At 43.3% G+C, this 25,665-nt stretch overlaps 1 protein-coding gene across 1 annotated transcript in view; it reads left to right on the forward strand.

Annotated features, from left to right (window-relative positions):
* The window catches only part of LOC145410978 (inactive tyrosine-protein kinase 7-like), a 393,412-nt gene extending 369,988 nt beyond the window's left edge, over positions 1–23,424 (forward strand). The window contains exons 18-22 of the mRNA XM_080281034.1: positions 14,146–14,295; positions 14,951–15,061; positions 21,350–21,508; positions 21,981–22,124; positions 23,248–23,424. Of these exons, the coding sequence (XP_080137160.1) occupies positions 14,146–14,295; positions 14,951–15,061; positions 21,350–21,508; positions 21,981–22,124; positions 23,248–23,424 (741 nt within the window). The remainder of the gene's footprint in view (positions 1–14,145; positions 14,296–14,950; positions 15,062–21,349; positions 21,509–21,980; positions 22,125–23,247) is intronic.
* Positions 23,425–25,665: the final 2,241 nt, after the last annotated feature.

Consider the following 25,665-nt stretch of genomic DNA (forward strand, 5'->3'; position numbering starts at 1 on the left):
CACTCCTTGCACTACTGCCATGGTCTGGTTATCCATCCCACTTCCCCATGTCGGGCGTTTCATGCTGGTAGTAGTCCAATACTTGGGACCTTTGCTTCCCTCCTCTGTTGGTTCTAGTCACAGCAGGTGTTTCATGGCCCTAACCTATTGTGGCTGATAAGCTCAGATCTATGGAAGGAAGATATGCTGCCAGGCTGCAACTGTAAGCCTTGCAAGCACCCAGACCCACCATACAGTACCCGTGCTGTTCCACCACACACATTACGATACCATTACAAGAAATCCACTGTGTCTTCCTTTGAGAATGGGTAGTGTGGGAGTCTGAATTACCGGATGCTGAGCTAAACTCTTTGTCTGCCTACACTGGGGACTCGATCCTGAATCACTACGCTTGGGTTCAGAGATGCAAGTTTACTGAGCCACGGGAATCTCCTTTAACTTTCTGGTTGGGTTTCTGTAGAGCTTATAGTAAGTGGGCTTGCTCCTCTCATTCTCTCCTTCCCGAAAACGTGTCGATTTTTAGAAAATATGCCACATCTTTCTCCTATGCGTTCCATTATTTTCGCAAAAGATTTAATGAAAATAATACTGATCGACCCCGACCCTTTTTGAGGGAAGCGAGGAACATTGTATAATAATTACAGCATAGCTGTATGTGCAGATTTATAACAGTTACAAGGTGGGGGCACTCACCATCCACTCACTGAATGTAGTCCTGCTCTCGGTTGTCTGCCCTTTCCTCTCCTTCATCCTTCTTTCCTTCCATCTCTCTTCTGTCTTTCCTTCATTCTTTCCCCTTCCTTCTGCGAATAGGTGACTTTACACTCCCTCTTCTGTCTTTCGTTCCTTCATTCTTTGCTCTTCCTTCCGCCTGTGGGTGACTCTACACTGAGTGACAAGCCAAATGGTTTCCTGTACACCAGGAAACCGTTTACTACGCTGGGTGGCAACTATATAACCAAATTTTGGCGCCTGGTGGTTTAGTGGATAAGTAAGGCGCTCCAATCGGATTAAGCCGGTGAAGGTTTATATCCAAGGGATGGTTGGAGTTTACTGCTTACGTAATGCCACTCAGGGATGAGTGAGGCTGGTCACTCTCATCTTAAATGTCAGGACCAACTTGCCTAGCCCCGGGCTCCTAAGCTCCTCATGGGGCAACGTAGGATTGGATGATGGATGGGTTAATGGATAGACTTTGTATGTAATTACTGAAAGACAAACTACAGTCTACATTATAAATAATATTATTCAGGAAGGGAGAAGTGAATTTCTATCAGTGAACAACCACCCCTAGCCATCCGGGGAATGTTTTGCCAAGCTCGGCTTGCCACACTGTCATAGCTACTTCCCATGTCTCACTGGCCTGAAGATTTCTCCCTCTGCCAGACATGGGCTTTCACATACAGCAAGATGTCCGGTCAGCACAACGTCTCTTCATCCCTCAGTCCGTGCTGTTTGTACAGATACATCTTAGACAACAACCGATGGCCTTGTATACAGACCCAGTCCTCCCTCATTCTGCTTCCCTCTGACCCCCTTTATGTCTCATACCCGGCTTATACATATTCCCGCCCATCTCCTCTCCATACTTTTCCCTTCTTCCCCTGGCAATTCCACCTTCAGCAGATCCCTCTCATGTAGGTATTCACGATAAAGAGATTGTGATACGGCAGAAGAATAAGAACTGACCGCTAATTCATTAGTGTCTGTGGTCCTTGATCCGTCTGATTCTCGTGTGTGTGTGTGTGTGTGTGTGTGTGTGTGTGTGTGTGTGTGTGTGTGTGGCAAGTGATGCCTACATCACCCAACGGACCGTATGTCTTTTATTAGGCCTTCCTTCTATCCAAATGGGTCAATTTCTTTTTTATTCCGCAGCCCACCCATGGTCTAGTCACCCACGCCGGGAAGTCGATGTTGCCATCACCAGACTATGCATAGGCCTAAGCCACACAGAGTTTGCAGGCTTCCTATTCCGTCTGAGTATGTCGAGAAATCGCGGTGCCAATGGTGTGCCCAAGTTAAAAATATCATTGAACATTTACTGCTGTGATACCCAAGGTTCCATTCTCTTTGTTCTGCCTATTGTGAAGACCTGTCATCACTAAGCGTTTCTCTCCCTGCCCTCCTGTACAGTTGCATCAATAACCCTCGGTTGTGACGGCGTGTTGTGAGGTATTCATCAGACTTACTTGGAAACTGCGCAGCTTTCCCGCATAGGCTGTGACCGAAGGCTCTACTCACTTTGGGTAGCTATACCTCATACCAATTAATTTGGCCAGGCATGTATGGCAACACTGTTCCCACCGAGATTCTGATTGGCTGGAGGTGTTTGTTCGATTTCGTTGTTGCTTAAACCGATACTTTCTTTCTTATCAGATGTGATACTGAGTTTGTCGACAATACAATCGTCAAAAGCAATAAGAAATCCGTTATATACTTAACAACAATGAAATCCGCGTAGGAAGATAGAAATGTGAGTCAACAAATTATCATAACAGTCCAAGTCAAGGTCAGCATTCGAACAATTCCTATAAATCGCCGACACTCGATAAAATTGCAGAAAATTAAGGAAACCTGCTTCATCTGAGCGTTGGTGTAACACATTTAAATTTTAAGTCCAGTCCGTACTTTGATAATAGACGAGATGTAATGAAATAGTTTCCTTTAGCCTACTTTGATTTTCGCAATTTTTTCAAACCTCCCTCCCGGCACAACTCGTTTTTTCATCAGAATTTTTAATTATTCTGAGTTGTGGCACGATTTAAGGGTACGGACTGGACTTAAAATTTAAATGTGTGTTACACCAACGCTCAGATTAAGCAGGTTTCCTTAATTTTCTGCAATTTTATCGAGTGTCGGCGATTTAAAGGAATTGTTCGAATGCTGACCTTGACTTGGACTGTTATAATAATTTGTTGACTCACATTTCTATCTTCCTACGCAGATTTCATTGTTGTTAAGTATATAACGGATTTCTTATTGCTTTTGACGATTGTATTGTCGACAAACTCAGTATCACATCTGATAATAAAGAAAGTATCGGTTTAAGCAACAACGAAATCGAACAAACACCTCCAGCCAATCAGAATCTCGGTGGGAACAGTGTTGCCATACATGCCTGGCCAAATTAATTGGTATGAGGTATAGAGAATAGGTCCGAGGTATCGGCCGAGTCCCACAAACCCACAAGAGAAGAAAATGCGAACATCTGAGCAATAGCCACTACTTTCTGTTTAAAACTAAAATTCCATGCACTGTCCTCATTAATTTACTCATCAAGTTTTCAAACTATCCTGCAACCACTGGTCTTTACTCAAGTCTGGAATGAGTTTAGTCTGTCTTGAAACGAGTTTTGTTTTCGTAAGTACGCTACTGGGAGGAGCGACAATGTTATGCCCTCATCTATTCCCCCTCCCGTCCCTGCTTATGCCTCTGGTTCAAGACACATTCTCCAGGGACTTCTCTGATCCTGACTTTTCAATCCCACATTAGGCTAATCTGATGGGCAATTTAGCATTCTTCCCATGCACCGTTTTTTTTTTTTTTTTGGGGGGGGGGGGGGGGGGCGGACTGGTCAGCATCGCTGACTGTGAAGCTGCCGGCTGTCGGCGCCAGGATTTGAAACCTGGTGCCGGTACTAATGTCACTCGACTCAGGAGTCCATCTTCCCTCTATGGGTTGGTAGATAAAATGAGTAGCCTACCTAGAGTAACACCAAGGGCAGGTAACTGTGGTAATTGCATAACGCAGTGGCTTTGTATCCCAAGACACCAAGAAATCCCGCCACAGGCTCAAAGGCCTAAGTTACGAAGATGAGCATCGCAGCTAGGCGCCTCATGGCATCTGCTCCTCGCCTTTATCATTTGGAGTTTTCATGGTAGAGTTTCCCATTTTACGTCATTTTCTTTCAACCAATGTTCAAAGAAAACGTTTACCCAATATGAGCGACAAAATAATTTGTATATCTGATGCCAAAGCATATGATAGGGTTCTGGCAGTTTTTCACCAACATCCAAGAATGGATTTAGCGGTGGACAAACTGGGCAACTGCCCGGGGTCCCCTTACAAAAGGGGAGAGTTAAATTTGGCTAATATTAAAATATCAATGAAAATTATATTAATATAATTTGTTTTACTTTCACTTAACATCGCAGTTTTAAAAAATATTTTAGAACTGAGACTGTTCTGTAGAAAAGCTATCTATCTATCTATCTATATACCGAGGCTGCTTCCCCCAAGGAAAGGGAGGTAGCCGAGACAGGACGACACACTCCCCATTTACTCATCCATTCAAACACATTCATTCGCATCTTAGAAAAGCTACTGGCATTATATTGTCAGAATATGAAAATCACAAATTATGCTGAAAGGTTCCATGTGATCCCTTCCCAAGGCCCCCGTAGTGTAAGGCCATCGTTGCTAACATCATTACTATTATTTGGAAACAAACGAACAATCACAGGGCTGTTAAAACCTTAAAGGTCTCTTACAAACTGAAGGTACAAATACACAACCTTTTTAGCTTTTAGCTTCTATCCTGGATTGCCTGTTCCCGAGATAGTGCCTTTTCAACATGCTGCCTCTACTCCCCAGTCTGCTTACATCCCAGGAATGCGTGCCAAACTTCTTAGGCCCTATATTTCTAAAATGTCCCAGAAAGAACAAGCACTTCCAAGAGGGGTTGATAACCTATGCGGTAAGTGTGGTCCCACTTACACGGGCAACTCATTGCGAAATTCCCCTTCCCCTCCCTTCGTTTCATCCTGTTGTTACACCGTAGGACTCACTGATTCTTCGAGCACGACGCACTGCCAAGTCAGAATGTCATTCAATGGTCGCTCAAAACTTCAGGGTGTTATTTCTTCCAGGCATAGCTGAGATAAGCTACACACGCAAAACACTGTGGCTTCTCTCTCTCACGCTGCCTATGACCTCACTCACCATCACTCACTGATTGTCCACTCACTGCCTCTCAGTCTGACTGAAGAGCAGAGCAGTCCCTTTAAATACCCTCCCAACTCTACCATTAGCACAGTAGTTACGTCCCCGTCCCACACTGCCACAGGCCCCAACAGCAGTAGTACAGTACAGGAAGGACATTGCCCAGTGGGTTGTTCTTCCTGTGGTCAGCCTTTAGGTGTACAGTACACAGGATCAGCTCAGGCGTTGTAAATAAATACTGGCTTCTACAGTTCGCTGTCTTTATTTTCCAAATAATTACACTTATGCTTTCCAACATCACTTCACTGTTTTCACAAGCACTGGCGAGCTATACAAACTTTACTAACTGAAATTACACTTGATGCTTGACACCACTATTTTCACAATTACCGAAAATATACAATCTTCACTAATTGCAATAATATTACATTTAATGCTTCCCAGCAACACTTCACAAACTTCACTAACAGCACTGCACTGACACTGCACTACACTCAAACTGAACTGAAAACCGACTAAACTTGCTCTAGTCTCCTCCCCATCCTTATATAAGCTTGAATTGTTCTAGAATTATCTACATTTTTCCACAGTTCTGGTGTATTCCAGAGAGAGCACAGTTGCCAACTCGGAGACAGCCAAATCATGCAATAGTTTTCTTACATTACATAAAACTAAATTATTTACCATACAAACTTAATTTCAATTACTTAATTTGAAAATCACATACCAGTAAATAAAACATTATAAAGAAAATGAGTACAAAGATTAATGTACAATTTACGAAATAACTACTGTACAGTACACTCACAAACAACAGCAAACTGGCAACTCTGACTCGTACCGGTACTGGAATTACCGTACCATACGGGAAACGCCGAGAAGCTTCTCGAGCACCTAACAGGAAAATTCTACTTCTTAACAGTACAGAATATTCTAGAACCTGGGAGAGTACTCACGTTTTCCCGCACAATAATGCACTTAAACAGCATACATTAACAATATTGACAACAGCTCATTCATAGTGTAAGAGAGAAATTCAAAAATAGATGTTGCAATTTCTGGACTCTTCCTCACATCTCCAGATATAAAACGTTAAACTAATCCTACGGCACAACACTTAATTTCTAGAATGTTCCTTACAACTCTATAGGCCTATACAAACCAATAACCCCATCCCACGAACAAAACTGCCCCTCCCTCAAAACTGTCATCCCTGACACAACCACCTAATCCAACCTATATACAGGTATACGGTATACATAATAATCACCAAGATTAGCCAATCGTCGTCGTCACCTCTGTTGTCTAGGTCCCATGCAGTCAGGAGTGCCCTCTCTTCCCGAACTGTCTGCAGAGTTGTCCCTTCTAACTGCAGTATCCTAAGTGTCAAGCAAGGGAAGGCTGACCATCCCTGTGCCCACAGAGAAAGGTGCTGGATCACCAGTTCTGTCAATAACTGACACTGTCGAAGGCCCTCCTTTCATCTCTGGTGTCCAGCATGTCCTTAGCTTCACTTAAAGTGTACTTCCCAGATCCGTTTCTCCTGTGGAAAACACATCAGCGCACTTCACCCACAGCATTTTCAGCTGCTTCATCAGGGGCTTCTCCAAACACTGGGCACTCCTGGCAAACATATATATCCCACAAATGGTAGGATAGTTTTTCCTGGGGCTTAACCGTACTCCTCTTGCATTCACTGTTGGGTCCCGATCGATTTCTGGGCATGACCCCATCACTGTGCCTTGATGTGCCTCAAGATGAAGTGAAAAGCTGGCTATGACGACAGATACTTCTATGACGGCAGGGTCAACCATGGTCCTGCCCACTGTCACTCCCTCTTCTATTATGCCATGGCTCCTGTGCGTCACTAGTCACAAGGCACTGTGCAGCCCACCATCGATCTTGCAGAGCAGCAGCATCTTTGACTCAGGAGGGATGGCTCTAGTCTATCTGGTCATCACTAGTAGATTTCCATGTTCCAGGGCTCTCCGTGGAACACTCATACCTCCTAGCCGCATTTGCACTGATTGAAAATCAAGAAGACAGCGGGGTGGACACCAGGAAGTCCAAGCCCAGGATGCAGGGGTCCCCGATGTCGGGAACACAGGGCCTGGGTCTCCTCTTTCCAGGCACTTTCTGGCACCCACTGGCCCCCCCCCAAGCTCAGTACAGCACCCTGCGACTCCACACAGCCTCTGTGAAGTCCCTGGACGCTGATGATGACCCACCACATCCACCCTTACCCAAGTCCTCTCTGATCCTGCGTTGACGACAATTAGGCATGCTACGCCCTCAATCTCACCATCCCCTTCTGTGCACCTGTCACTGGCGCCTAAGGAGTGTGCTGGGTGCTGGCCCTCAACCAAACACTGTTCAAGGACTTTGACCCTGTAACTCACCTGCTGTATTTCATTTTTCATTTTATCTTCCACTATACACGGCAGTCTGTATAGGATCATAATTATATTCTGCCATTTTTTAAATATTAGACGATTTTCAAGTTTTAACTTGATACCGTAGCCCGGTAACCTGTGGCTCGATTTTTCAACCAAAAAAAAAAGAAAAGGCTTCTACTTTTTGGCAATGCTGTAGCTATTTTTTTTTTTACCCAGACCCATGGAAAACCGTTAAGTCGTACGTGCTTGTAGATCTCAAAAATGAAAGAACTGGGTAGGGAACCCTTATAAATGTTAATATTTCTGTAATATGGACGTTTTTAACAACACGGTGATTTTTTTAAAGTGAAAAAAAAATGAATTAGCATGCATAAAGAACAACATGGCACTCCACCTTAATCAGTTACTCATTCAGAACCTTCCTCTCATTCCTTGAATTAATAAGTACTCACAGGCTTGTGCAAGCTGAAGTGCATCAAGAAACTGGTGATCTCATCTCCCCCAATAAGGTACAGCGGCCGCAGTGTCGTAATCGATTATGTCATCGTCAACATCGTCAGTGTCATCCCCAAGACAGGCCTGTCCAATGGTGGATGTGATTGGTTGATGCCCCTCCTCTTCTGGCTCCTGATGTTGCTGCTGCCTGATAAAGACAGCATCAAAGTATGGGCAATGGACAGAAGGGATGTGGGGAAGAAGCACCAAGTCACTAAGTTTCTTTGGGATGAGAGGGTGTGGCCCTTGATACTTTGGTTGCTGTGGCACTTGAGATAGGTCGAAGCCTTTCTGGTGTAGTTCTTCCCAGGCATCACGCGAACTGCAACAAGTGGAGAGCTCCTGTTGTTCACAAAACTAAGTTCCCATCCTTGTGATTCACTTTAAACACAAGAGCCCTGCCATCCTGAACTTGCACTGAGGGGCTCTGGGCTTCCTAACTACCACAAACTTTTGCAGCACATCTTAGTCCATCAAAATAACTTTGCTGCATCCTAGTAACATAGTACACATCCATTCTAGCACTTTCAGTCTCTTCACAGTGCGCCTCAGAGGCATGAATGTCACCCACACGCTTAATTCTCTTTACAAGTACATCAGAAGCCATGCCACATGCCATGTATGAGCGTCCTGGCATAAAAAAAAAGTGTACATTTTCACTGATAGTCTTTGAATGAAGCTTAAGCAAATAGTTTAGAACAACACTAATGTTTTTATTTTGCCCATCACAGTCGTCACCAAACACTATTAGGCACGAGAAGTGTTGTGTCCCATACTCCTTCTCAAGCCCAGTGCTTATTAAAGCTTGCTGTCTCCGATGACCTCGTTCTGCAGTGACCTCATTCCAGCAGTACAACGTGGAGTGGTTGTCCCTGAGATTGTGGATGCAGAAGTTGTACACCAACAACATTCACCATAACAGGCCACAGTAGCAGACAGCTTGGGGAAGGAGTTGGGTCTGCTGCAGGTCAATGCAGATGACCCTCACCTCTTGGTCAGTGTCCGCCTGCATTTACCGATCAGCTGCTGACGACGCTGTTATGTGTCCTTGTGGGTCTTAAGGTCACTGAACTGCTGGATGAGGCTATCGTCGTTTTCCTGTCAGGCAGCAGCCAGCTTGGTACTGTATGAGTTGCACGTACTGCACGTGTTCGTCCTGGGTGCTGTGAAGGCAATGTTAAATTCGTTCACAAATACACTGTGGTAATAACTGCTCTTCACAGTGGGTTTGTTTGGGTGTTCTTTCCTCATCCACTCCAGGTACAAGTCACAGAGCCTGCTGATGGTCTGGTAACGCTGGTGCGGTGACTTAGCCCTGCTGTTGTGGCTACTCACCGTGGGTAGTGACCTGATGTGTTCCCTGACTTGATCAGCCTGGACACCCACGATCTTCGTTGCAAATGACCCCATCCCCCTCTTGTCCGGTACAGTCACGTTCACCTCGTTTTTGACCGCTGTGCCCAGACGCTTCCCCTTAATGCCAAAGATAAACATGAAACCGTTCTTGCACACAACGGCCTTTGTTCCACGGTAAATCACGGAGCACTTCTGTGATGAATGCTAGGGGCCCTGAGGAATCATCTTTAGAGGGGCAACGTCTCTTGACAGAGCCCTTGTTCCACGGTTTTGGTGGTAATTTTGCTTGTCGTGGTCACCAATTTCCCAGAAATGGTTGATAAGTTTTTCAGTCACTGGTCTGGTGACCTGGAAACATCCAACGTTGCAAGGTGGTCCCACTTCACGGGCAGGAACAAGTTTTTTCGAATGCCTGCTCGTGTTCTCCTGTCCCGTGTTGCGCACTCATCACAACATGCAGCTCTCATTTCTCGGAATTCCGTGACCTTCTCCTGCCATTGAGAGGTGTTCTGGTTGCTCAGTATCACAGTCACCACTACTAGAATCACTCGCAGCCATGTTGGGAAGCATTAATACTGCAAATTGCCACAAAAACACGACCATAAAAGGAAATATACTGCCCCGATAGCTCGCGGGTGTAAACTGGTGCGGCTGCAGCTGCGGCGCCGCTGTGCCGGGCGACGGGCCTGTACATTACAGCCATAGCATTAGCTGTAACGAAGCTATATTGTAGCACTTATAACTTGGTCTCTAAAAATAGTTAAAAACAAACAAAATATAAACAATGCAAGTAAAACCGACTCACAAAATATAAATGATGCATCTTTGTTGGTAAAGAAAAAAAAATATTAAACTGACATTACAACATAATTATGTTCAAAAGTATGCTAATGTTCTGATTTTAATAGCTGCATTGGATACATCGTCGAAGTAACCCTGAGTGGCATTGAATATAGAGGGGGAAATATATTATATCTTCGGTAATTTTTCCCGAACCCAGATAATAGCGACATCTGTTGTACAGACAACAGACTTAGACATAACAGAAAAGGATCGACACTACAGAAAACGCATTCTTAACAGGGAAACTAAGGTATGTTATCACTAAGGTATTTTACGTGCATTATCATGAAAGATATATTCCAGAATCTGCACATCAACCAGGACAAAGACAAATAATATGTAATATATTTTTTGTTTATTTTGCACATTGCAAAATACTTATACAATGCACATTACTGAATGGTATGATGAATATGTATGGGGTGTGGTATGTACAGGTAGTCATAGTCTAAATAATATAAGTAACCCGTTCAACATATCAGCACAATAAACACTTACAGCACTGCACATGAATATGCATATGTTCAACTTTCACAACAATGACAGCTGATATTATAAGTATGTGACCATGTATTTAGCAAGCTAATACAGAGGCAATGATTTACATGAAATGCTTACATGACCGTCCCTCACAAAATTACAGTAGGCAAAAAAGGTAATAGCCTACTCTTAGCTAGGTAAATAGCAAGGCTAGGCACACATACATTCCCTTACGTGATTGACATTGGCAATTTGTTAGGCAACGAGTCTATTTTCCTCTTCTTGTGGCTTTTGCGACCAATAGGGCTTTTTCCCTTTACCAAACTGTTTCAGGAATTCTTTGCTCCACTTTAACCAGCCACCTTTACTGGTTCAGAATGTCGTCTCATCGATGAACAAGGACCTGATCTTCTTGATGCTTTAAACTCCCTGATCCCTTTCAATCTTAGGATCCACCACCCCCCAAGAGGTGGATCCAAAATTAATCGACAAACGCCAGCCATTCAGCTTCACTAGAGGGATTTAGTGGTTCCAAATCATCACTTGTGATCGACCCCCTTCTACCACTCCTTGTTAAGAACAAGTTTTCCTCTTACTTAACCTAAAGTTCTCAAGCCCACGAGGTCCCTCTTGGTCTTTACTCCTCTGACACATCCCTTGGCTTATAATAATGTTGTTAAGGGAAATCCTCCTAGTTTTCGAACAAAATCTAACACTCACACCTTCGGTCAGTTACTCCTAAATCGCACTGCAAAGCCCTCGATGATCTTAAGGTCTGTCACGTTCTTTCGTCCCCGCAGCTCTTACCAAGTAACCAGTCAGTCTTCCTTCTGTCTTGCTACTTTTATTCCCAGTTCCTGGGCAGAAATGTCCTCACTGTGATTAGTGTCCACAGAGGAGTACAGCTCTTCATGTCAGTCCTTAGCAGTATTATTTCTTCCTTTCTTACAGCATTTGGCCATGGTTTGTGAAAGTAAATGTTACCAAGTCACAAATGTTGTCCGTGCAGTACTTAGCTATGGAGACGAATTGTGGTTAAACAGCAGACCATTCTTATGGCTGTCAGAGTCTAAACCCTACAATAATGGCAAGTCCCATCTCACCTTCAGGTTCATACCTAGCTCTTCAGTATCTTGTGATCCAGAGTGCCCGATATGGTGGGTACTAGGATCTTGATCTCCTCTAAATCAATCCTGGAATTTTCCATATTTATTTGTTCATGAGCTCACGCCCAATAACCCTAGGGTTGATCCTAAATGTGGGGAATCCGCCAGCACAGTTGGTGCCCCTCCATCTCCTCCTCTACTCACCTCCTATCGATGTATTTTCCCATCGTGAACGATTATTCAAATTCATCAGGCCGCATTCTTTCATGGCCCTGGATTTTTTTCTAAGCCCATCAAATCCAACAGAACCTCAACACCATGGCTGAAGAAGAGCTATATGCTCTTCTTCAGCCATCTGACAGTCTGATCAGTTCTCATCGTCATCCTTCAAAATGCTAGGGTCATCCTGGCCCCTTCACCCCTAGAATTTTAGCACTGGAGTTGTCGTTTACGGCAGGAAAGTATTATGCCACCATAGCCTAACGTGTTCTTCTTCCATCCTGTCTCATTGTTACCTTTCTTGATTGTTTCGAGGATGCAGGTTTTTCCAAGATCACCTGCTCAAACATGGTTTTTAACTAGTTATCCTGGCTCCATCAGCGCGAATGGAAGGATCTTACTCCTAGATGCTGCCCTTTCAAGAGTTAGCCTTCTTCACTTGCCATACTCCCCCAGAGACCTATATGGAGGCGCTTAGACCGTACTTGATTACAATTTCTTCAGTCCATTCCACAATACCATGCTATTGATTCGTAAATAAGCATGTGTCTCTGGTAATTGTTCCTTCAGAAGTCAGTCCCTAGGTACTCCTTACGACGACACGACATTAGCAATACCTGAGAGCCCTCGATGATCTTAAGGTCTGTCACGTTCTATCGTCTCCGCAACTCTTATTAGGTAACCAGTCATCCTTCCTTCTGTCTAACTTTCTTCATTCTCTTGGTTTGAAATCGGAGATTGAAAACCTGAGTTTTTACCCAGTCCTGGCTTTCCTTGATCCCTTGCAATTTTCCATGCTCTTACCTTCCAATTCTCCGGGTGTCCGATCTGAGTGAAAAAGGACAGGCACGACCCCTCGCCCTTCTAGGTTCCTCTAACCCCCACTTTCCATCCATCTCTATGCCACTGCGTTTGAATTGTAGAGCACTGTCCTAGGCCTCCTTAGGAGTAGAAGCTAACATTTCAGGTCTCCAGGCTACTGCGAGCTGGGAGCTTTGCACAGTGGCCCATTTTCAAAATTGATGTGTTCTGTTACTGACCTTGCTGACCATATACTGCCAAAGCAATAGCACATGAGAAGAGGAAATTTGCCTCCTGAAGTTCCTACTGAACTGTTTTCAAATGAAGGAGTCTTAAATTAGAGGCTTGGAAGTTAACTCTGTACATTCCTTGGACACTAACCTGGATGTATCGGTAGCAACAAGTATGGCTAAATGGACGTACTGCCCTTTTTCCCTGTCTTTCTTTTGGTCAGTGTACCTTTCAAGAAGATGGCCCTTACCTACAGCCTTCTCTTGCTCGCATCACCGGCACCCCAGCGATACCAAATACTTCAGGCAAATTAGTTATCCTACATCCATCCCCTCCTTCCTTATCTAGGTGCCTGCTCGGTACCCCCCTCTTTCCCTGCAAGCTTAGTGCAGAGATACCACCCAACCCAGGGTAAGGAGAAAATGCATATAATCAGCGGTGGTGTATAGACTTAGAGACTTTCCTAATCTGCATGCCACTACTGTTAATGTTTCCTTCTGCCCCTCAGAATCATTAAAATATCTTTTTTTTTATTTTTATTATTTTCCTCTTGTCACCACCAGACGATTTTACTCAGCTTTTGGGAGATCCTTTATAGTAAAGTGGTTAAAGTATTCTGTCAAAACCCATCCTCTTTTATGTCTTTCTCCTAAGCTGACTGAAATTTTCTGGTGGTAGCTAGGTTACATCACAAAACACGTCCACTGACCCAAGGGGTTAAACAGATTCTTGCATTCCATTGTCTTTTTGTTAAAACTTTGATGGAAATATTGTGAAGACAGTATTACCAGGTCAGAAATTTGAAATGAAGATAGTACAAGTGGGTTATCTGAGCAGTGTAATTTTTCTGAGGTGCCCGAAGAGATACGTCGATAAAATTAACTTGTCTGAAAACTGAAAACAGACGAGAGGGGACGTAGACATAGTAGGTGTGGATACAAAAAAAGTATTGTTTATATTTAAATGATCTGACACGTGAAAGGCATGAAGTATGAACCGTTGACAGTAAAAGTAACAAGAAGCAAAGCTGGTGGGAGAATGTGGAAAACCAGGATAAGAACAAGGTAGAATGATGGGTTGGAGCATTAAATGAGAATGGGAGGCTTAGAATACTGGAAGGGAAAAGTTACTGTTATACTGCTTTCAGGTTGTAAATCCTCCATGATGAGTAGTAAAGGAATAAGTACAGCGTGAAGATATATAACTATTATTCTGCTGTACACATTATGACTAGTAATTAAGTGCATCCAGAATATAACTATTTATTCTGTTGTCAGGTTGTCAGTACCCGTGATGAGGGTCTGTTGGCTGAGTTGTGTCATGAGGCGGGTATGCTGGGCGGGCCTGGTCACCCTGCTGTTGCTGCCACAATTGCACTCATCACAACACACACACCACACCTCCTCATCACACAGTACACAGACTGGGTACGTGTCTACCTTCGTATTAATTTCCTGCATGACGATTACAGTAATTATTCTCTTGACTCTGCTAACCGCTTCAGCCAGAGATAATCATACATTTTTTGCTCTTGATACAACTACGGTTGTTAGAATTGTTCAGCTAGGAGCACCAGAGTACTAAAGAGATTACTGAAGAGTATGCAAATCCCCTCCAGTCTGGGCAATCTCTCTTAAGCTAAATATAATCGCCTGTGAATAGGAAAAGTGAAATGGAATAAAGATGGCATTGGATTAATCGCGTTAATATGACCTGAAACTGTTGAACTGAATGAAAATTACTTTAAGTGGAGATAGCAGACCAAAACAATTGTACTTAAATTTGTTCATTTTGTGGCAAAGTTTGTCTCTGTAATGACATACTGAATAAAAGATTTTGCTCCAGACTTGATACACACAATGCTGATACATTTATTGGGAATATGTATTAACTGGTTGTGTGCTAAGTGATGAACTATTAGTATAGTGTTTGTGTACTGAAAGGCATATCTTAGAAGAATGTATATAAGTATTGTATATGCAACAGTACTGTATTTTTCTGCTGTATTTATGCCGTGCACTTATGCCATGAAGAGCAACCGCCTTACCTAATCATTCTGTACTCTTGCATATACGTTCTCAGGGTGACCTAAAGCAGTTTCTGCTGGCGACAAGAAAGGAATCACCACGACCGGTGGGCAGCCTGCGACCCCCTCCTCTTACACACCCACAGTGCCTCAGTCTTGCACTCCAGGTCAGTTTGTTGTCCGTCACTGGTGTCGTTTAATAGTTTGCCCTCGTAATCTTACCTTATTTATTTTACAATGGAAGTAACTTCCACTTTGCCACAACACTTTTATTCTGTTCAGGTGAAGGATATATGGCATAGACACATAGACTGGAAGCAACACTGATTACAGAGAGCGAGCAGACTGATAACGTGTGATGTGGGTGGTGTTAAAAGTCATAAGTATCAATTCCTAGTTAGGAAATTTGAATGGAAGCATATCAAAGATGTGAAAGTGATTGTCAGGGAAGAATATGCCTTACAGCATAAGTTACCTCTGTGTGATTCTGAAAAGAATTAAGGAAAAGAAAGCAGTATATGTCCCCAGAAAAGTGTGGAAACTGAGGACTCAGAATGTTAAGATTCCGTTTCACGTAGTGTTAAGCAGAATGTAAGTGGCTGCTATGAACGATGCTAGTGGTGTAAGAGACCAGTAAGACGAGGTAAAACAAGCTTTAGTAGAAGCAACGGTCACAGTCCAGTCGGGTTGCCTTGTGGGATAAGTGGTAATGATGAAGCTTTAATGCATAAAGTTATGGAAAAAAATTAAACTGGTTCCTCCTTCCGTGAAGAGCTACTTTGATATGACTTTTTACACCCTTGCTTCCTAACCACCGACTAAATTCTGACAATTTTCGGCATTATTAAGATTGTTGAATGTGTGCTTTGTGAAAGGTATGGTGCCAATTGACTGGGCAAGTGCTTGTGTGGTCCCGTTGTATAAAGGCAAGTGTGATAAGTATGAATGTACTAGCTTTAGGGGTATAAGTCTGCTGAGTGTTGTAGGTAAGGTTTATGGTAGAGTGTTAATTATGAGAGTTAGAGAGGGTACAGAGTGAGTGACTGGTGATGAGCAGTGTGACTTTAGGAGAGGGAGGGGATGCGTGGATCAGGTGTTTGCTGTGAGACAAGTGTGTGAAAAGCATTTAGCGAAAGGCAAGGATGTGTTTTGGGCATTCATGGATTTAGAGAAAGAGTATGATAGAATTGATAGGGAGGCTTTGTGGACTGTTTTAGGTTTGTATGGACTTGATGGTAGGTTACTAAAAGGGGTGAAAAGTTTTTATGTAAATAGTAGAGCGTGTGTAAGAGTGGGAAATGCTGTGAGTGATTGGTTTCCCGTGAGAGTAGGGCTGCGACAGGGATGTGTGATGTCGCCTTGGTTGCTTAATATTTATATGGATGGTGTTGTAAAGGAGGTGAATGCAAGAGTTTTAGGTGGAGGTCTGCGTCTGGTGCATGTTGATGGTGGAGAGTGGAATCTGAAGCAGCTGCTATTTGCAGATGATACTGCACTGGTGGCTGATTCAGAGGAGAGATTGAGACAGTTGGTAGAGGAGTTTGGAAGGGTGTGTGAAAGAAGGAAATTGAACGTAAATGAGAATAAGAGTAAAGTGATGAAGTGTACGAGGTTGGTAGATGGTAGGGGGATGAATATAGTTTTGAATGGCAAGTTGCTTGAGGAGGTAGAGTGTTTTAAATATTTAGGGTCACATGTTGCTGTGGATGGAAGAATAGATACAGAAGTGAAGTTTAGAATGAATGAAGTAGGAAAGGTGCTGGGAGGAATGAAAAAAGTGTTTAGATGTCGTTCGCTTAGAATGGATGTAAAGAGAAGGCTGTATGAGGGTGCTGTGGTACCGACTGCGTTATATGGGGCTGAAACATGGAATATGGGTGTAGCTGAAAGGAAAAGTTGAATGTAATGGAGATCAGGTGTCTGAGGAGTATGTGTGGAGTGACACGTATGGATCGAGTGCGAAATGATGAAGTGCGAAGGAGAACTGGAGTTGTTCGGAAGATGGCTGGTAGAGGTGAGCAGAGGGTATTGCGATGGTTTGGGCATATGGAGAGAATGGATAATGAGCGATTGGTGAAAAAGATAACTAGATCTGATGTGAGAGGTGTAAGGCTGAGAGGAAGACCACGAATAGGATGGATGGACAGTGTGAAGAGAGCACTGGATGCAGAGTAATGTCTGTTGAGCAAGGAAGATTGGCTGTGCGTGACAGAAATAAATGGAGAGGAATTGTAAATGAATAAATGATGACGCAGCCCTGAGGGGATATTCTCCCGCATTTGGTCTGATCAGCTAGTCAGGTCAGGTGCGGGTAAGGGGATGGGTCTATTATGATGTGGCAGGAGTAAACCAGCTCTGCTCTTGGGCCCTGCTGCGGATGTCACTGATTGTACAGCGCAGTTTACCCTTTGCGGTGTGGTGCGGTGAGGATCTGTCCCTTCTCCCCTTTGGGGCTAAGATGCGAATGAATGTGCTTGAATGGATACGCAAATGGGGAGTGTGTCGTTCTGTCTCCGCTACCTCCCTTTCCGTGGGGGAAGCAGCCTAGGTATATAGATAGATAGTAGATAGTATTACACAAGATCATATAATGTAATACGTACTACAGCATAGGTACTCTGATAAAACAGTGGAGGCTATAGAGTATATACTTCAGCGGAAGTGAATGATAGGCGTTGAGTGATGATAATGGTTGATGGTTATGTGAGGCATACCAGGCCACATTCAACATAGCTTCCTTCAGACAATCTTCAGATTCAGCGAAGGACGTTACAGACTCATTTAGAATTTCATTGACTACCCTGTCACAGTCGTCTTGCTCTTCCTTTTCATCAGGCTGGGGTCTAGAAGCGGAAAAACTGTGCTAAGGGCCTCATGTTTGTGTTGCACTAGCTCGTTGTAGAGATCCCGGTAATACGCCACTATCTTGTTCAACATAGACTTCTTCTCCACTCGACTTTCATAAGGATCCCCATGTTATACACTCTAGCATTCTCACTTGCAGTTAAAGATAATAGTCAGCACTCGGGCGGTTGACTCACTGATTCTGGGCTCTGTTTCTGCACTCTTGGCGTTGTTCCTGTCTTGATACTGTATGACCTCTTTTTCAATATGGTTGGTCCATCACGTCCTTATCCTTTAGCTGAGGGTATGTTTCCCAGTTTCCTTAGCTTGTCCTTGGTGATATCGCCAAACTCTGGAGCTGGGATCCTCCGCGTTAAGCCAGGACTGTAACGAAGTTTTCCTGCACAGTGCCTGATGTCGCCATCGTCATCACTCAAATACGGGCAGAGGACGCCACCTGCTTCTAATTGTTTTCATTGATACTTCTTTCCGATTTCAGAAAGTTCGCCATTGATTTGATAAGAGAAGGCAACAGAGTGGGAGATAGGACTGATAAATAAGGAGGCAGGTGACGGGAAGACAGGACGGGGGTAGGAGAGGAGGTAGGAAATGGGTAGGTACCACAGGTAGAAGGCGAGATAGAGGGGACGAATAGAAAAGGAGGTAAGAGGTGGTGAGGTAGGACAGGTAGGAAAAGATGTAAGAGAAAGGTAAGTAGAACAAGTAGGAGAGGAGGTAGGCGAAGGGTCGGTAGAAAGGGTAGGAGAGGAGACTGCTATCATTAGGTACAGTTCTCATTCCGATGCAGTCTGTCCTTCCCTGGTGTCATTGGCAACACCAAGGAGTGGAAAAGTCTTTATGGGGTATGCAGGCTTGTATGACAGGATGATTTCTTGGCCTAGCGTTGTAGGATGCTGGTAGTAGTTGGGAAAACAACACTTCCATAGGAGGATGGCGATCAAACAGAAATCTTGAACGGACTGGTGTGTTTTCCAAAAGTAATAGCCTCTTCAGTGACAGTTTTTCCTTCTGCAGAGTAAGCTTCACAGTCCATCACAAAAAAATGTTGAATCACACAGGCCATGATAGTGTTCACCCTGGTCTTGTTGTTGTGCATCCAGTGAACTTCAATCCGGCTCATGTCAGTCTGCCGACAGGCTCGTGGACGACCTGCGCGTTGCACTGTGAAAGACCTGTCGTGACGCAGTACTGGCCAAGGTCCATTCCCCCGTGATTGAGAATGGCGGTGTCGAGAAAGCGACGTATAGCATTGAAACTGCAAGGCAGCCGCTAGCTCTTGGATGATCATTTAGATAGGCAAAGTCTTATGTCATGTAGACGTCAAGATGGTAGCTGACATAACAATGTACCTGTGAGGAAAGCGCAGTGCCGAATAGTTGGCCAAAGAGCATAACTGCAAATATTAATGAGGGAAAGGGAGATACACTTGATTGTGACAACTGTGGGAGTCTGAAATTATAACACCAAGTAAGGAAAGTTACTTAGAGGAAATGAGAAAACATCATTAGGAAAGAGTAAAACTTGATAAGTTGGTGTTTGGATTTATACTGAGTCTGGATACAACATTTACTGTTTTTTGTATTCGGGAAGTTACAGGAGCATTTCCTAGAGAAGAAGAAAGAACTCTACCTGTTTTTGTTTTTATTTATATTGAAAAGATATTTGACGGGGTGTCCAGAGAGACTGTACAGCTGGCGAGTAGAAAATAGGGAATGGAAGGGTGGCAGATACGTGTAGTAATGAAAATATGTGTTGGTTCAAGAATACGCGAGTGGACGGCGTAGGAAGTGAGGAATTTTTAGTTAAGGTGGATGTACAGTATTGTACTGCACTATACGTCAGAGTTTTGTCGTGATCTCCCTAATGCTTATGACTGGCTGATGCCCCGCCATGGGATTTTAGGTCTGGGTTGATGAGGGAGTTATTTGTATGTTGGTAGACTTGGCATTAATTGCCAATGGCAAGGGGAATGCTGTGAAAAAAAAAAAAAAAAAGGAAGTGGAGGGAAGGTATGCAATCTACGGGGTTAGTGAGAGTGAACGTGTGGAAGACAAAGATTATGGTGTCAGGACTCTAATATATCTTAATACATAGTAGCTAGCAACATACATATATAGTCAAGAGGTTAGGTATGTCAGACCTAGGGCCCAGAGGAAATGACGTTAGCACCTCTCCGGAATGTCTCACATAACACAACAGCCCACAAGCAGCGCCTCGTGACCGTACACACACACACACACACACACACACCGCTCGCTGGTGCAGTGGTAACGTTCTCGCTTGCCAACTGGTGGACGGGAGTTCGCGCCTCGCTCAGGTTGCGTAAAAGTTTCACTGATGAAGTGCGTGGTTACTGTCCCCCTTGAGCAAGGGGACGGGTGTGTGTGTGTGTGAAGGTCACAGCCTTTCCCTTAGATCGGACTATATGAGCTCTCAGCTCCCTTCCGGGAGGGTAAAAAGCTGACGATCACGACCATCAAGTGATCCTGACCGACCCGGTGAATATTACACACACACACACACACACACATACATACGCACAGGCTTCTAGAACATTTCGACGACAGTGTAGCCCACGTGATGGAAGTTCTTATATATGGAAAGAAAGAGGAGGAGAACCAGAAGGAATGAGGAGACTGCAGCAGATAGAGAGAGGCGAGAAGGGGGGGTCTAGCGAGAGAGGCTGCGAGACGTTAGCTAGCACAAACGCTCTTGTGTAATACATGCAGTGTTCATCTTGAGCTTTCCCTTTTGAAGACAATAAAACTACAATAAAACCCCAGTATTCATCTTTATCTTCTCCTGTCATCGACTACAAGTGAACTGAGGTTGTTTCCTAACATATTTACTCACTATTACCTATAACTTGGCTACGACTATATATAATCAGTTACAAGACTGATATAATGGCTCATGACTGGACAGTAGCCAATGACCTTGTGTTATTTCCACATGGTGGTGATTGTTGAGTGTGGATATATAGAAGTGTTGAGGTGAAGGGCAGATTGCAGGGTATAACCAGTTATGAGTATGTCATAATCCAGGGAGAATAGTTGGTCCAACCAAGACTAAGGAGACTGACTTAAAGGATGTGGCTCTTGTGTGTAATGAATTTTGCTATTTAGGGGAATAATTATGATTACCACAGGGAGTGGTGCTGAAGCTAGCTCATTTACAGGGATAAGAAGTAGCTTAATGGTATTGGTAGACTAAACTGGTGTTTGGACATGAGGACAGAATGTGCGTAAAGTGCTGAAAAAAGACTGATTGTTGAAGGGGCAGTCCCTGTAGACAGATCAAGGCAAATATGGGATCAGATCTTGAGAAGGATCCTCAGTGTTTAGGGTTTTAACCGGAATGCGTAAGAAGACTGCATGCCTTGTACTGTACACAGTAGCTGCCACCATGTGAAAAAACTGACCCAGACAGTGACACATGCAAAGAATGTTGCATTTTGATATGTATTTATGTATAATGTTAAAATGTGATAGTCTGTTGCAAGTCACCTGCCGTATAAAGTCTGTTGCTTGACTGATATCAGGAACTGTCAAAATTCATGCTAAATGATGGCAAATTGGTTACTCTTTCAGGCTGCGGAGGGCCTGGAGTACCTGAGTGGTCGCCGCCACACACACCGGGACGTGGCTGCCCGTAACTGCCTAGTGACCTCCACCCTGCAGGTCAAGTTGGCTGCCCCCTGCCTCACTCGTGATGCTTATGCTGCAGAGTACTGCACCTTCAGGAACCAGGTACCACTGTGTGACGCTATTTGTTTTTAAAACAACTTGACTATAGTATTGCTATTGGAGGCAGTGCTTTTTATAAATCGAGGATGCATTCCAAAATATCACAACTTTTTCCATACAACTGATACTGTAAATTCGGGGTAACTGTCAGTTTAGCTTTACACGCAACAATTGCAATGTTTTATAGATACAGTGGACTTTTAACTACATATATATATATATATATATATATATATATATATATATATATATATATATATATATATATATATATTTACAAAGTGACTTTCGTTGATGAGCTATGGTCCATCACTACTGTTTCTGAGGTTTATTGTAACGACCACTAGCGTGCATTCTGAAATGAGTATATTATCACTGAATTAGAACGCAGAGACAAAACACGAGAAAACATTGTTATAGTTTTTGTATTTTGAATTGCTGTAAAATTGTAAACCATTGTGGTGTGCTCTCAAAGGTATTGCCAGTGCGGTGGTTGGCTCCTGAGGCTTTGCTGGAGGAGGAGCACAGCATGAAGAGTTCTGTTTTCTCTTGGGCGTGGCTGGTATGGGAGATCCTCACTCAGGCAGCTATACCACACGCAGAACTCACTGACCATCAGGTAAGAACTGTGGCAGGTTTAGTGTGTGTACAGTGGGCTGGGTGGTTTAAGGGTTCAGACACTCCATATAAGTATGGTGCATATGGATCTAAACAAAAGGAGTGGTTGGCGTTTATTACTTAAATAACGCCGTTCAGGGATTAGTGACTGGTCATATCACCTTAAATGCCTGAATTGAATCCTTTAGCCCTGGATCCTTATGATGTTGATAGACCAATAAAGGGTGGGTGTTGGATGGATAGATGGACAATGAGTTAGTAATGAAGTGTGAAATATTGCTTTGTTTAGAATATAGTTAATGAGTGACTAGTCAGTTAAAGCTTAATATGATTCTGAGTGCTGGAAAAAAGAGTGATTCATGCAGGTGTTGCATTTAAATGCCAGAGGAACAGTCGGTAGATTGCTAGTTGACTCTGAAGGAATATAAGTGGTAACATCTGATAAAATTTTTTGCCATGTAAAATATTATATTGCAGTGCTAGCAGCGCGTCCAGTTGAGACTATGGACACAATATCAGCAGCAGCAGAATAATTGGCTGTCTGCCCGGAATGATATATTTTAATTTAATATCACCGCCAAAGAGGTTAGACTTAATATTTTTGGTTGGGTTTGTCTGTGTGTTTGTATCTCTCCGTCATTTTGCTTGTCTGTTATCAAAATTATGAAAAAAGTGATATTGGATGTCACTGCACCAAATTTGGAATAACAACTGAGGCCCATCAGCAGAACAAATGATTAAATTTTGGGCAAGAGGCTCAAAGGTCAAGATAATGACACATAAGATGCAGGATGGTGCTTCCTCGGCGGAGGTATGTACTGTATGAGTGCTCTTGTTTTTTATAATATTTAGACCCCCCCCCTTTTTTTTTTTCAATCACTTGCCAGTCGATGGACTGACCCTGTCGGTTAGGCCTCTGAGATGGACTTCGGATTCTGGGGGCTTATGTAATGTGTGAAGTACGAATGTTTGAATTATTTCACTGAGTATGCTGTTACTAGTTCTCCCTCGCCTGTGCCTTCACGTACCCTGTTGTCTGAAACTAACTCACCCCCATCCCTTGGTGAGAGAAACGGTCACAGTGATGATGCTGTGCTGCATCTGTAATTTTTGCTTTGGAACAGGTAATAGCAGCAGCTGAGCAAGGCGAGCTAAGGTGTTCTGCCCCGCCCAGGACCCCATCGGATCTAGAAGACCTCCTTATTGCATGCTGGCACGTTTCAGCTAAGGCTCGTCCAGGCATACACTCTGTGGTGGCCTCACTCAAGACCATGACTGTCTCGTCACCACCTCAGTGGTAGCATTGTCTGCTTTCACACGACCCTACCTCCATAACAGCTATAGTTTCATTTAAGTAAATGTTATCAGCCATGTTTATTAATCAAAACTTTAATCTCCACATTAGTCATGTAAATTACAGTTTAACAGAATCTATGCATTTGCAAATATACTTTTAAAATAGAGGGACCAAGTTGAGGTTGACTGAAAAAGGAATTCTAATCATTCTGATAATTTCAGTTTACTTGTTGTATGTTACAATGAGCAGACCTGACACATACATTTCCAGTCAGATCAAGTTCCATATAAAGCTTTTAAGTTCCTATTAATTTTATATATGAAATTCTGTGACAAAATATGTCACTGAGCATTTCTGTATATATATAGTATTTATAACGGAATTAGTGCTTTGCATGGGATGGTATTTTTGAATTACCATGTATTTGTGAATAATGAAGGGTAAGAAGAGAAGGCAGAGCATTTTGATAGGATTTCTATCATTGTATAGTACTGTACTGTGAATGAAGGCATTCTTGGTACCAGGTAATCAGAAATAATTATAGTGGATAACACATTCAGCTTAGATAGCTTTCACAGTTCCTGTTCTTTAAAGAACAGACTATGATGTAGCTGTTGCTGTGCACAGCTTGTCAGTTAATTATGTCACAAATTAATAATCTTCACCAGCTTTAACAAAGTTCAGGCAATACTCAGTAATAGGCCTATTTTCAAATTCACTCCAACGATGAATAATAGTGTGTACGCTCCAACTGGAGAAGATATTGCTCTCCATTAGGTTTCCTGCTGTGATTGTGTACATCCTAAGCATATCTGGTGTGGCACATTTGAGGCAGCAACTTCAGTATGCTCCTAGTTATAATTTCACTAAGTATGTACTGTATGTATTACTCACGTGTAAAGTGTAACGAAGGAAATTGATTCTGAGATATAATTTCATATCAGTTTGCAATGCTGTCCATTAGGATTTAGAAATTTTAATTGCAGAAAATGGGATTTCCATAGCAAAATAATTATTTTTTCTCGTATTCTTAGTTGAGACAAGGGGTCAGAATGGTGATGATGATGATGATGATGATAAGAGAGACAGTGAACCCTCTGAATAGGAAGCTTCTCTGAGTTAGCTCAACCACCACAAAATAGGTAGACGACATGATTGCAGTTAAAACTGACTTGGGTAATAATCCACAAGTCTCACCGACACATAAACACATCCCCACTAACGCCATCACACCAGTCCTGAATAAGGCAACCTTGGTGTATGTTCGGTATGGAGGACAGGTATTGGTTCAAAGGTGGCAACATGTGAAGGTGTGTGGCATGTAGCAGGATTGCCGGGACCTAGGGAATACGCTGCCTAGTCTGTCCGGTGTTGTTTTTTCCTGAAAAACTAGACACGCGAGAAGTCTGCCTTGCCCTTCTCTCGTTCTTCCTTCAGATGAGTCACAACGTACTATTATTTCCCTTGCGTACTCATGACCTCCTTTGCAGGGATTTCTCTGTGCCGAGTAAAATCGTCTGGAGTTTGCTGGAATAAAATGTAAACAGCCATGAAGGAGGACGACAACATGCAATGTGTTAAACAGTGCTGGATTAAACCATAGGCTGCTTCCAATCCTCACATTTTTTTAGACTCTCATCACAGACAGTAACGTCGTTGAATGAAGTACCTATGGTTGGTCAGGAATACACATTTCGATTATGATTTGATAAAGTTTTCGTTTGCATGATCCAGGTAGTGTAAAATTCGGTGATGGCTGCTATGGGCTACAGACTGCGGCACAGGAATGTTCTTTATTCTCAGAAGACCACAACCATGAAATTTTGCGTGTATGCAGACCATCACGATCCACACATAAGCCTAAATACCGGACATGAGGCAGAGGCCTGTGGGTCATATTTTCATGGCCTCAGCTTCAAGGCAGCAGGTCCATGGTCTCCGTCTCGACCACGAAAACTGGCTCTGACTTCGACCTCGACCTCAAAGCCAGGTGAAAAGTGTAAAGGACAAGTGAAAAATGGAGGCCTGAAGGCCACTTGATAGTTCTGAGACCATATTTAGATGATGATGGTTCGAGCTACATCCCAAAGTACACACACACACACACACACACACACACACACACACACACACACACACACACACACACACACACACTTTTATCCTTTTTTTGGAACAGCCCTGTTCCCTCAATCTTTCCTAAGCTGTGTGTGTGTGTGTGTGTGTGTGACCTGAGATAAGGCAG

This window comes from Coenobita brevimanus, chromosome 87 (genome assembly GCF_032717465.1).
Source record: "Coenobita brevimanus isolate Jiangsu-jjx chromosome 87, ASM3271746v2, whole genome shotgun sequence".
Lineage (NCBI taxonomy): Eukaryota > Metazoa > Arthropoda > Malacostraca > Decapoda > Coenobitidae > Coenobita > Coenobita brevimanus.